Source organism: Ambystoma mexicanum, chromosome 3p (assembly GCF_040938575.1).
Source record: "Ambystoma mexicanum isolate Mex_15411 chromosome 3p, UKY_AmexF1_1, whole genome shotgun sequence".
Lineage (NCBI taxonomy): Eukaryota > Metazoa > Chordata > Amphibia > Caudata > Ambystomatidae > Ambystoma > Ambystoma mexicanum.
In genome coordinates this window covers 30,510,296-30,524,591 of record NC_090925.1, presented here as the reverse complement: position 1 = coordinate 30,524,591, position 14,296 = coordinate 30,510,296, and the positions used below count along the sequence as shown (strand labels likewise).

The 14,296-nt window shown below is 45.6% G+C and overlaps 1 protein-coding gene across 1 annotated transcript in view; it reads right to left on the bottom strand.

The window, feature by feature from the left end:
• The window catches only part of LOC138580096 (transient receptor potential cation channel subfamily V member 6-like), a 353,625-nt gene that overhangs the window by 174,256 nt on the left and 165,073 nt on the right, over nucleotides 1–14,296 (bottom strand). Inside the window, exon 5 of the mRNA XM_069650375.1 lies at nucleotides 9,526–9,624. Coding sequence (XP_069506476.1) covers nucleotides 9,526–9,624 — 99 coding nt within the window. The remainder of the gene's footprint in view (nucleotides 1–9,525; nucleotides 9,625–14,296) is intronic.

The following is a 14,296-nucleotide window of genomic DNA, read 5'->3' as shown; positions in this document are numbered from 1 at the left end:
GGAAAAAATGATTACGAGGGAAGGATATCCTGGGACAATAATATCCGATAATGGTGCGCAACTTATTTCATGTGAAATGCACAAATAATTAGAATCATATGATATGATATGATATGGCATTTGTAACGCGCCTATACACAAGTGTGTCAAGGCGCGACGAGGCAGGGAGGGGGGAACAAGGGGAAGACAGACAACGATCCTAATAGGACAGGTGTCATTCAGATCGCGCAAGTGCAGGGGTAGGGGGAAGGGAGAAAGTGCATGGGGAAGGGAAGGGGGGGAAGTGCAGTACAAGGTAAGAAGAATAAAATAAAATAAATAAATAAAGAGGGCCAGCTGGTGGCAAGTGCAAGGTAAGTGCAGACAAGTGCTGGTGGGAAGGGGGGGCTGAAGGGATACAGAGACAGTTCCGCAGTGCAGGGGTTTCCAGGGAGGCAGTGCAAGTGGAGAGTGGCCCAGTTGCAGATTCAGTGCAGTTTCAGCGAAGAATTAGCAGGGGAGAGGGAGAGAGAAAGCAGAAGCAAAGAGGAAGGTTTTGAGGTGCTTCCTGAACCGGAGATGGTTCTCCTCAAGTTTCAGGGAGGCAGGAAGGCTGTTCCAGAGGGAGGCCCCTGCCGCGGAGAGAGATCTACCCCCAGCTCGTAGCTTCGAGAAGGGGCTGACCCTGAGGGAGTTGGAGACAGATGAGCAAAGGGCTCAGGAAGGAAGATATTTAGGAAGAGAGAGTTGAAGGTATTTAGGCCCCAGGCCCCAGAAGGCCTTGTGGACAATGCAGAGAGTTTTGAACTTTATCCTTGCAGCCACTGGGAGCCAGTGTAGAGATTTCAGTCCTGGAATTGAGAATCACAGAAAAGCTCTGTATAACCCTAAGGTGAATCGGCTTGTGGAACGCACAAATGGAATTATCAAGGAAACAATACAAGTGGCTCATGCTTACTGTGTGGAGTGGAAAAAATGTGTGCGGGAGATGTTGAAGGATTCCCGGGATACCCTGCATGTGACTACTGGGGTAACACCATTTGAGTAAATGAGGAGAAGGGAAAAGATGTCAATGGTGTATCCGCATTGGTTGGCAGGGGAAAGATAAGAAAGTTCTGGAAAGAGGAAGAAATTATTGCACTGTGAAGGTGGGAGATGTCATAAAAGTGAAGAAACCGTTTAGCGTTCCCAAGAGGTTTGAGATTCTTTTGCACTAATTGCAGTTGCGAAGGTTAGTAGTAAACATGTAGTGACAAGCGATGGCAGGAGGTGGAGCATGGATGGTGTGGCTATCGTGGAGCATCCATCAGTGAGGAAAGGCTATTTGGATGTGTGTAATGATATGTGGATAGATGGTGACACTTCGTGGTATGAGGGGAGCGGTGGATGTACCTAAATGGATGACAGCAGCGTAGCTGGTGAAGAACATGGCTGTTATGATGAGAACGGAGGTGAAAATACCATGTTAGAAAAGGGGCAAGGATGTGACAATTTTAATACTGAATACTACAGACGTAGGCGTGTAAGCATTGATGATTCTACTGGCCGTGTAAGGAGAAGGCCTATCAAATGCAACGATTACGAACTATAGAATGAAACTCCTGTTTCTAATTGCTTTCTAGCATTGTAGGGTCCAAATCCATCACTTTCAAGGGGGGGCGCACATACTAGTTATGCAAGTAATGTGCTAACGTCGTCACGTGGTGGGTACGTGACGGGTGACATCAGGAGTAGTGATGTCATTGAGCGTAGCACAGGTAGTATCGACGTATCACCACCAGTCAGCTCCTGTAACCTGCCCTAAAAATGTAACCAATATGTTGTATGGTATTTCTGTAATTTGTGTATAAAAAGTCCACTTGTGTTGAGAGCTCATGTCATTCAGTTCAGGTCCACTGGGCTGCCTGAAACCTGTCACCCATCTGTGTGGTGTAAGGAAGGCATGGTATCAGGATAAGACAGACACAAGAGATCAAAGTTCAAGGGTGTTTATCAAACTGTAAAAATGGGTGTGATAAACACCTAATCTAAACCTAAATCTAAGATGGGAACAGGATACGAACATCAAATAATAATAATACTGTCCAAATTGCGTCAAAGGGCCTATACGAAAAACCCTATTGCTAATCCTTACTGCGTCACTAAAAAATAGTGTGGAATAATTTTCACAAGAAAAGAAAGAAGTGTTCTCTTAATGATGAGTCAGGATGGTCTCTGGTCTCCAGGGTCTCCCTTGCCCACATTTTCTAGTACGGGGCAAAGCAGGACTCTTGAGCACAGCACACTCCTGGGCTTCCCCAGCACGAGTTTACAGTTTGTTTTCAAAGTATCAGGGCTTTCTGTTGTCAAGTCTCTTTCATACAAAGCTTCTCGCTTAGAAAGCCTTACGTGCTATAAACAACAAAACTAAAAGTTATTTTCAGTAATCTTCACTTTGGGCAATTTGTCTTGACCCTTGGATACCCCTCAACCAGGCTCCAATCCTTCATGCAACGTTGGCCTCCCTCAGTCGCGTTTAGTAAGGCCTTTCATTCAAAATACCAGCAGCTTGTAACATTCAAGAGTCTCAACGTCTTTTTAAAGAATTGTTCACTGTAGACATCCCTCAGCCGGGTTCCCGTTTGCCAAATGCACAGTTCACTTTGCTTTATCACGCTGCCGGATTCACTTCCCTTAGCTTTCCTATTGGCATCTGTCGGGTTCAGTTAGCCATTCTAACACAGTTCACTATACTATCATCTCATCAGAAAAGCAGGGTTCCGTTCCTCATAGATTTCTCTAGGCATCCCACAGTCGGGTTCACATGTGCCTCCTTAATGTGTCAAAAACTTTCGACTGTACAGGGGTTTCTGCTGGACCCTCGTGTGACCACATTGACACCTCCCGACTGCGTCTCCTGGGGCATCTTGGTATTTTTAGTTTCAATCTTTCAGTCACACAAGTTGTTTTGCATTCATTTTTATTCCATGGGATTCCTTTTGCCGGAGGTCCCCTGGTACACTGGCTTTCTCAGTTCTAGTAGGAATAGTGTGGTGTTGAATGCAGTCATTCTTCTAATTGCTCACTCCTGGAGTCACACCAGAACTCATGACTCCTGGACGTCCAGCCAGCAAGCATCAATACCACAGGGTATGTATTTGCCTCTTGCTCTATGGCATTAACCACCACCTCTCCCGCTTTTCTTGTATGCCACAAGTGGCAAGGACACCAAAAGGTCATGTTGGTCGACCAAGATGACATGTTAATCTATGGCAAGGACAGGAAGGAGTCCAACTTGACAATGGATGAACAGTTTCACCGAATAAGTCATGTGAACGCCAGTTTTTCTCTTTCACATATTTTCATCCCCCTTTCTTTTTCCCTCCATTCTTTCTCTCTTTCTCCAATGTGTTCTTTCCATCATTCTTACCTACATCCAATTTTTCCTACTTTTTTCTCTCTCCTACCATTTCCTTTTTCAACAGATAAACACAAGTATCACTATATTCACCTTTTCTCAAGTTACCTGTTCAATCTTCTTGTGAATGATGCATTCGATTTGACAAACCGAGCTGGAATCTCTGCCAATCTATTTTCATTAAAGAACATGACTTCCTGTCACTAAATATTATGATCAGAGCAATATACTGTCAGCCCTTTCTATGACTGGCAGCTAGTGTTTGCACGCCCCTTACCTGAAATTACATGACATTACATTACAGATGGAGGTTGTTTCTCTGATTTGAGCATATCATACAGGGCAGCAGTTCTCACTGTAAGAAAATCATTTCTCTAGTAGCTCACATAGCTCCCGTATTCGTTTTATCTCCCTCTCTTTCTTTCTCTAATTTATGCATCAAAGGATATCAGATGTGTGGGCTGGTATGTACATTGTCACTGTTGCATAATCGTGTGGGCCTAATGGGGATTTTTCCATTGGTCTTTTGGAACTGATTCACTGGTGATGGGCAATGGACTTTGAAGGAAAGCCTGTTATTGAATTACTGTTTTCCTACCAGTACCTTGTATGTATCACTTTTGATTGGCTGCATAGTCCACAGATCTCAACACTGGCTCGGCCTTGATGTGTCTTTGATGCCGGTTAGCAAAGGAGATATTAGAGTCAAAGGCTACCCTTATCATTGACGCACAGGGGGTATCCCCCTGTTGGCAGCATATACCAGCCCGAAAGATCACAAAGAGTAGATATGTCATAAAACAAAATTCCATTTTTCAATAGACACACATTTAAAAATAGGCATGTGCCTATCTGGCACGTAAGATATGCAAAACCAAGTCAATATGCATATGTGTGGGTTAGTACGAAAAGTGGCTGTCATTTCATGTACTGCTGCATTGATAGCGGTACGCAATCATTGTCAATGTACCGCTATCAATGCAGCCTTTGACTCTAATCTCTCCTTTGCTACTCCCCTCAGAGTCAGGCCCCCATACAAAAAAAGAGGGTTCCTTGCCCCCTCATATATTTTCAATTCGATGCCGGTTATACAGCCTTTCAAGACGCCGTTTATCATGTCACCACTTGGTGGGCACTTGTCATTCAATGGGGTGGAAGCCCCCGCTCCTTCATGTGCTGTCCATTTTGGAAGGAGAGTGTGGCATAGTCGTCTCTTCAAGCACATAGGCATTTATACGACCGTCGCTCTCGTTCGCACTAGTGCTTACAGTGTTGGAAGCCTACCTGAGGTACCCATGATAGACTAGGGACCAGGATAAGAACTTGGTATAAGCCGCGTCAACTGGGCAAACTCCTAATCAGTTGGGAAATAGTTAACACCAAAGACACTGAACTTATGCTATTGCCAATCAAATCTCCAATGCACATTTGGCTTGCCTGCATGGGTAGTATCGGATGGAGACTGTGGCGAGGGTATCCTAGACTTTCCTATGTACATTAGCAATTCTAGATTACACCGCTTATTTTCTGAATCAGTCTTTATTACCATCAACAATGCAACACCAAAGGTTGAAAACCACCAAATCTGTGATTATAGTTAGTTGAGCAATCGGGCAAATAGTAGCTGTGGCATCAAAGGGCAAGATTTTCTTGGCGGTTGCCAAGGGTGGATTTATGCGCTGCCATGTAGCGGAACATACCACATTTCAATGTTATCAAGCCATAGCGTTCACAGCACACCTGAAATAAGCAGAAAGACAACCCCACCATTAAGGTGGGGCCTTATTAGCACCAGACTAATCGTGGGTCTACTAACTTTGGCTTCCAAGATATTTTTGACCACAGTTCCCATTGGCCTAGCCAGAATGGTCAATGTTAAGGGAGAGTGCGAGTTGTGTTGCAGAACTCAAGCTTTGGCACTAAAATACTGCAGGTGCTTAAAGTGCAGTACATACATCAGGTACAGGGTTTGCATCTCTGGTCTTGCTGCCGGAGGGGATCCATTTTGGGTCGAGTCGCAGGAATTTGTCCCTTTTCTGCAAGGGGGTGCCGCGCGCCTGTGAGCCTCCACTACACCCTCCCTATGGGCCAAGGCAAGTGGGACCTCGCTGGGAAAGACCACCCCTTTGGGGAGAAGGACTCCTGTTCCTGTGAGGTAATCCCTACAGAACATTCTAGTAAAACCTCTGTAAACCTATCTCAAAGATTTATATGAAGACAATACCAGCATATGTTATTGAGAACAGGAAACTGAATAAATCCCCCTCAACTGAGACGAGGAGGATGACATGCAGAAGAGAAGCTGCTGGAAACAGACAAAACGAATGACATGGTGCTGGGAAAAGTCCCAGAACTATGTCATATATAAAAGGGGAGGAGACTGGAGAAAGAAGCCCATGAGTCATGAATTGGCTTGCTGCGGACACAGGAGGCTGGACGTGAGGCATCCTGCTATTGCAAGAAAGCAGAAGCTGACAAAGACGTGCTGTGTATTGTAACACAGAGAAGGAGAGAACCGAAGATGGACATGTGGCGTCCCAACACCTGAAGAGAGAGAGAGAAAGGGAGAGGGGTGGCATGACCATAATAATCTCCTGGTGGACCCGGCGTCCTGAAAACAAGGCTGATAGTATTCCACAACTGCCAAAGTGGAATGCAGCGGTACCCAAAGTACCAAGGAGCCATCCTAGCTGATGGCAGGAATGGAGAGAGATTGCATGAACACAAGAAGCCAACTTGGCCAAACAAAGACACAATCTCGCACGAATAAGAAACCCAGTGACGTTCTCCCTAACAGCAACAGGTAAAAGGGAAAAGGGAGACTAGTGGAGGGATGGAGAATCATTATTGGAGTCCTCATACTCGTCTCAGTCAAGGAGGAAAGATCATCATAACAGTATATAGACGAGTAAATGTGAAGCATTGTTGGAGTGATGATATTGATATCAGTCAAGACAAAGGAAGTCTAGTTAAAGAAGAGATTCAAGATATAAAAGAAAATCCTGAAGATATGGTTGAACCAGAGAATTGGTTCAAAGACAAGTATCAGAGAGAGAGAGAGCGAGAGAGAGAGAGAGAGAGTGCAGAGACTGTTAACTGTACAACAAGGAAAAGTTTAGCAAAGTAGTGAATCCTAAGTATTGGTTAATTTTACCAGAAGAATGAATAATAACAAAGAAAATCATAAGGCAAACAAGGAAGTGAACGAAAACCATTACCAAAGAGAGCAGGCAGCAAAGTCCTATTAAGTATTGTAGGAGCTAAGCCGATGCATAAAGACAGTCAGCAGAAATGACTTCAAGATACATTATTGAATGGTAGTTTGTAAGAAGCAAAAACTCCCAGGAGAAGGGAGTCATTCTCCTGTCTTCAGGTATTGGTAGGGTCAGAAAGGTTTAGTTTGGATGATGGAGAGATTCACAGACGACCGATGGGCACCTTAGTTAGTTTTGTTAGGTAGGGATGCCTCATAAAATAGGGACAGATTGGCATTTACCTTTTTTTTTTAAATAAATACTTGAGTGAAATGCATTATCAGTGTACCTCTTGCTTCTGACCCACCACAGAGTCCTGAGAGGGGATCTGAAAAATATTAACTTATGAACACAGCATTTCTAGAATGATCCGGTGAAAGCGTAACAGCATGTCATGGCTTAAATATTGTAATCACAGGTCCAGTATGGTCTTACTACCTACCAACGTGTGAAAACTGTTAACAGGTCTTCCCAAGTCTAATAGAGTGTTGATTTGAATGCAATGTTTGTGTCTATTTAGAAGAAAGACTTCTGAAGGTACTGGGTCCATTCCAGCTGCATGGTTTAGCTGAGGGCAGGCCCGTGCTTCATCAGGCAAGAAGACCACCACACTGTGTAATGCATCCCCCACCCTTGCAAACTACCAATGTCTGCCCTTGACCCCCCAAACCAATGACAGGCATTCCTCACTAACGAGCCCCCCCTCACTTTCAACTTTGCACACCAGCATGGGATGTGGCAATTAGCGGGCACATTTCTGCGTGGTCTGAACAAAGGCCATGAGTTTTAAATATCAAGCAATTTTCCAATGTATTGCAGTTGCCCTGAATTTTGCTCTGTTTCCCAAAGAGCTTCTAGAAGCAGTGTGCCCTGCCCTGGAAACTCTGCTTTGAGTGGCCAAAGACTGGAGCGCCACTTCCACGGCACAAACAGCTCTTATGCCCAAGTGTGATGAAAAGCCACCAGCCAAACTTGCTAGGGTCACACAGCAGAACAAGGTTCTCAGTCTTCAACAGAGTAAGTGCTACACTGGTCCCTCTTCCATTCACCTTACTGCAGTGTGTGCTGGGTGCAGTCTGTGTGCTTTACTCATCAGTACTGTATGGTGTGGTATTGTCTCTCGCCCTCTTTCTCTCTCAGTGTTGTGTGGTCTTTGTCAGAATGTGTTCTGCTGTGCTCAAATAGCCTAATGCACTGCAATATTATAATTGGGATTTTTCATAAGAGACTGCCCAAGAGTCTGCTTTTGCTCACCTGCAGAAAAGGTGTTGGGTCAAAAAAAAAACCTTTTTTTTTAAAAGCGAAACCGAGAAAAGATCGATTTAGAAAGACCTCTCTGTGACCGAACAGAGCGGTCTTTCTAAATTGAATTGTCAGCCCATGCGCTACCAGCACGGCGAGACCAAGAGGACGAGCTGCGGGAGTGAGAGGTGTCTGTGAGCGTGTGTGTCTGTTTGTGCGCACAGGAGTGTGACAAAACATGTGTGTATGCAAAGGGGGAGGGGCGTGGGGGGTGGCAGGGAGCAAAGGTAAGATTTGTGGGGTTGAAACCCCCAGAATTTAAAAACAGAGATGATAACCCTTTCCCGTTTTCTGAGGGCCGCAAGAAATCGACTGAAATAAATCTGGCTTTTTGATATGCGATCCGGAAACGGGAACATGATATAGAACTGCAGAAACAGGACATCGGCTGTCCCATTCCGCTCGGGGGCACTGCACATGGTACAGTACACGCCGCCTTTATCATTCTCTATTACTATAGAATATGTTGCTGCGGTTTACAGCATACATGTCTATCTGGCTGTCTCTCTGTGCTATGTCTTTCTCCCTTTTCTGTCACTTACAGTAATGCAATGTTTTCCTTGTACATCTTTGGTTCATTTTATTGCGTTACTGTGCGGTATACACCACACAGGCTGACCACCACAAAAGCATGGTCTTTCTCCCTTTCTCGCTCAAGCTGCTGCAGTCTTTGTCAGTCTTTGTCAGTCTTTGTGTTCTGCTGTGTGGTGATCCGGTTGCATGCTGTAATACTATAAAATGATGTTCCTTAAGAGGTCCTGCAAGAAACAGGAAATTGGCTGAACCCGCAAATTGTACTTCTGTATGGGATGGGGCAATTAGCATACAAATGTCTGTGAGGCGTGGACAATGGCAAGAACGTGTTTAAAAACTCAGGCAATATTCCAATATATGACACTATCTCTGAATATCACTACTTCCAGACCATGAAAGCCAAGAACTTCTAAAAGGGGTGGACCCTGCCATGGCAACTTCACTTTGATTGGCCAAATCTTGAAGCACAAACTCCCGTCGTAGAGGCACAAACGTCCCTGATGCCTGTTCACCCATGGCCTCATCTGCAAGGCAACCAACACTAGTTCTGTAGCCTACCCGATGGTCATCAGGTGGCACACGGTCATCTCGCAGTAAGACCATCACCAGACTGGAAAGTAGGCTGGCTCGCATAGAGAAAGCTAGCTCTGGCTTCCTTGGAATTCTACCTCTGTAAAAATCTGGACTGCTCCAATTCTCCTTCAGTTTGCGAGAGAACTACCCGGCTCTTCCAACAATACCTTGGTGTAACCTAGATTCTGGCTATCTTGTTCAAACCCCCATCCGTATAGTGCAGCGTGATAAATATTACTCATGTTTACTTGAGGACTAGTTAATAAACTGCCAGGCTATTATGCAAGTCTATGCAAAAAAGACGTGCATACACGTCCTTGGCACTTAAGGGGTTGCATTCTCTCTACCGATGTTTTGATCTATGACTAGAACAGCGCGCCGAGCTAGGTTTGCGATATAAAAATATATTGTAATGATTATAATAATACAAGAGCACTTTGCATTACAATACCTTTCTTAAGAATGGTCTCCGGGTAAAGTTCTTACCGAGGGAATCTTGAGCGTGGATATCAGCTCCCTGGTCGATCAGCAGCCGCACAATTTCTTTGTTTTCCACGCAGGCAGCGAAGAACAAGATGTGCTCGCCTGGAGAAAAAAAAAAGCCGAAACCGTAGAGAAGGTGTCGACAAAAGAGAAGGAGCATCACACAATGAATGACCAATAGGGAAGACACAGTGAGCAAAATACAGAAGAGTACTTGGATGGGTTTAAACATTTAGAAGAATTTGATCATGTCAGACTAAAGAACATTAAAGATACAGTGAATGAACACTTTCTCCTGGCTAACATCCATTTTTGATGATGAAATGTATCAAATGTTACATATGACAACAAATGAAATCGTTGCTCACATCGCTGCAGTATACAAATTTCCTATCACTGGTGACATCATTGACGATAGCGCTGATGACATCATTTATAAACTCATTGGGCTAATTCGCAAAGTCACTTGGACTTGATGTGTACTTACTAGTAGAGCGAGACTATTCGATTCTCTGACTTCTCGAAAGAGAAGAGTGAGTCTGGAGTAATCCAGAGTTACTACACAGATTCTACTTGTGACTGGAAAATTCTCTGATGGGTGACAGAATTACTCATGGTAACTTCGTTGTGAATCGCACACATCAGTTATTGTTGATAGTAGTGAGTCTCTGGAGGATAGCTCAGAGGCAACGCGCTCGCCTTGGAAGCAAGACAACAAAGCAAACAGGTTTGATCCCTGGGTCTGGCTTAGAAACCTCTGCATATTAAGCACGTTATAAATAAGCAATTACAATTATGATTACCATATGCAAAAGCAATTGGGCGACTGAGAAATGCCAGAATGCACAAAATGCCTGTATCACTCTTCTGACACGTGGAATAAGGAAAGGTTAAAGGTGACCAGTCTTCTCTAAAGTTGCAATAACGTAAAGTAGCTCTTACCTCTAAGCACCACTTAATATCATACGTTCTGCATCAAGGTTAACAAAGACTGAAGAGTCGACGCCACCGATAGCCTACCCCTACGGGACTCAATGTGGGTGCGAGAAAGATGGGGCGCAAAGGCCTTGCTGCCTTCAGATGCTCTACTTGATAACGTGCATAAGTGACGTTGCATCCTTTTTTTGGAATGACATCAATTATATCATAGAAGATAATGTCATATTTGGCAGGAGGCGCTATACAAAAATAAGTGAATATAACATGTGCAGTGGCGTGTCCAGACTCTCCTGACTGGGGTGGGCCAAGTGGGGCACTGACTTATGCAGGGGTGCATGACGTACGAGCGCGCGCACACACATAATGATCATAGTTTAGGATAATGGGGTGGCACCTGGTGTGGCCAATCGGATTCCAGGGGTAGCACGTGCCCCCCCAGGCCACTCCCTGGGCGCGCCACTGCACATGGGAGCGAAGAGAGCATTTCCCCTTGCTGTCATTATTTTACAACTTCAAGACATTTCGGCTGACATCTGTTGTAGTTTATTAATCGAATAAAAGAAGGGATCTAATGTAACCAGCCACACACGCCACAGCACCACCAAGTCGCCATCCCTGGAAGTTCACCTCCAGTTAAGGGTATGCAAATTACCTCACAAGCATGGATTTTGCTCCAGAACATTCTCGTTATCTTAAAATAAGGCAGCATTATTTTATACAAAGCTTTACCAACCCAAGACAGACAGCTCTCAAGGGTTGATAAAATGTGCATGAAATAGCCTGGTCTATAAAACAAAGACATGATGTTGTGCTAATTTGCATACCCACAATGCATTTTCAATGGCTATCGACTGGAGATGAACTTGCAGGGAAAAGAAGTGCGTGCTGCTGTGGCGTATGTGCGTAGATGGATTAGTGTACTCTCATATTTTCAACAGAAAAAGGATTTTTAATGTGTTTTCTAACCCACCATAACATCTTTGCTGTTTGCTAAGTATATTCCTATGAAGACCTCTACCAATAGGGATCCAGCAAACTACCGCCCCATCAGTCTGCTCTCGGGATTATCGAAGCTCCTGGAGAATGTGCTGCTCGTCTGACTCAGGATCTTCGCACCCGAAATCTACTATCAAAGGAACAGTTTGGATTTCAAAAGGAGCATCAGCTGCTGAGAGCGGTGGATACAATCAGCCACGGATTGAACATCAGCAAGTCCACAGGAATTGTCTTCTTGGATGTCACAAAAGCATTCGACTGAGACTGGCACAAGGGACCGCTGCATGAGATGATCAGCCTGGGATTTCCGAACTACCTGGTGAAGATGATTGCAAGCTACCTGCGAGGCTGCACCTTCAATGTTGCCATGCGGTCTAAGATGTCCTCATGTCCCATCCAAGCAGGCGTGATGCAGGGATCAAACCTCAGACCCTTCCTGTTGAATATCTTCACCAACGACATCCTGACAGATCTTCACAAGACCGACCTGGTGTTGTATGCGGACGATGTTGCAGTCATCTCCCAGTCATTCAGTGAAAAAGGAAGTGGTGAAGAACCTGCAAGTTTCATTGGATGCCATCTCAGCGTGGTACAGCAATTGGTTGATAGAACTCAATGCCAGCAAGAAAACTGCCACACTGTTCACCAGAAAGGAGATCTCTCAGTAACTGCTTTGGATGCACAGGTTCAGGGCAAATCTTCGTCCTCTGGCCCTCCCTGTCAGCGCTTTCACCGCCCCCGACACAGTTTCTGCCTTTGCCAGCACACAGAATGGAAGCCTTTGCACGCTGCTGCTCCTTCCTGTCACGGGTGTCTCAGTCATTCCTGCAGTCACTATGCCCTGAGTTGTCCGGTGATTATTAAGGGAACCGCTGCCCATGCCCTGCGTACCTCTGCGGCACACTCCCAGGAAGCCGAGAAGAGCAGCCCCGCAGGAAAGGAGGCAAGGAGCGCTGCCGGTTGGCCAGTATCCCAACAGTGCCGGATCCTTGACCCAGACTCCTCCTGGAGAATCCCACCTGCCACCAGGTCACTCTGCAACGAGTGGCACCCAGCAGACTGCCACCAAATGCCCCTTCCTCGCAGCACAGATAAACCCAGACAACAAACGTGTTCTGTAAAGCGAGCCTGGAGCTGCAGGAGGATGCCCAAGAAAGGCAGGGTGTGAGGACCGATTTGGCTTACTCACTGATGAAACCAGATGTTATTAAGAAAGAAGATCAAGGAGCACCTGCACATCAGCCTCAACGGGGAGACCATCAAGTGGGAGAGCAGCAGCCACTACCTCGGCGTGGCCCTGGACACTGGCAAAACCATATCAAGAAAACTCAGCAGAAAGCATCAGGAAAGCTGGCAGAACTGTCCCCACTCCTGAAGACCAAGTCCATACCCCATGCGGACAAAGATCATTGTCTACAAGGCGATCATCAGCCCTACCCCGACGTATGCCTCCCCAGCATGGATGACCTGCCATGAGCGACACCGGAAGACTCTTCAGATCATCTAAAACAAGGCTCTGCCGATAGCATCTGGAGCGCCACTCTTCACAAGGACAGCTGACCTTCACAGAGACCTGGGCATCGAGATGTTGGACGAACATCTAGCGAAGCTGAACAGGAACGTCTGCCACGAACTGTATCAGAACCCCAAACCTCTGATCACGAGACTCAGTCCCACCACTGCAAACCCTTTCGACCGCTAACCATGGCCCATCACGGCAAAGACCCTGTGAAACCAGCCTTACTTTGACAACTCCACAAAGACCATGAAGAAATCCAACCCACGACCACACACTCAACCCCAGAAGATGGAGCAATGAGGCTCAAGTCTCGGTATCCAATAATCACTGCTGATGGAATAATAACCCACGACAACACACTCAACCCGAGAAGGTATCCAATAATCACTGCTGATGGAAGCCCGTAGAAATGCCCATAATGGACGCTGAAAGTGCTACTCTGAAGATACTGTATTGCTTCTCTCTGAACAATGTCCATTATTATAAAATCAACATTACAGACATTAATATCAACTGCAAATAATATAAAACTTGTAATTTATTAGGATTGTAAGAAATAAGCCAACTGCTGCAGTCTTCTCCTTTTTCATCACTCGTATCTGTACATACAGTGAAGGTGGCTTGCGTTATATGCGTGCCCGCCTGTTCCTCACTTTTACCCACAGCAAGGAGACTGCCCTGTGCCGCGTGCCAGAACAGAATCGAATTGTTTTGCACCAGTAACATATTAAAATGCACTTGTAAGAGACGTGTCTGTCTGTGTGCACAGCCTCTACCCCCGGTTCTCGCCCAGGCTTACGATTTAATTAGGAAATACACATGCCTTCCAGGGCCGTCGCGTGCAGTAATGGCCCACTGCCTGAGTTAAGGCCCTGAGCAATGCGCAGGCACTTAAATTATTACCTGCCATGACAGGTCCTTTTGATTTTGATACACAGATCTGTGGTGGGAACGCCACTTTAAGGAAAATAAAACTATCCAAGGAAAAGAAAACTATCTAATGATGGCCGCCACGTCGGGATGTAAAAGACCACCTTTATGGAGGCCATGGTTTGTGGGTGTACGTGCAGCCTGGAGACAGGGGTAGACGACGTGTGGTGGGAGGGAACTGCATTTCAATCAATTAAAAAACACAGGTGTAGAGTGGGGTTGGGAAGCAGAGATTGGGGCGAGGGTAGTGGCAGAGCCAGCCATCAGCTTGAGGGGTCAGGAATGGGCGGTAGGAATATTGATTGTGTTACGAGGGGTTTTACATAAGTCTGTAGGGTATGGTTTTTTTTGCCACATTTTGTAGGAGTTTTGGGTCCCTAGTTGGGCCCA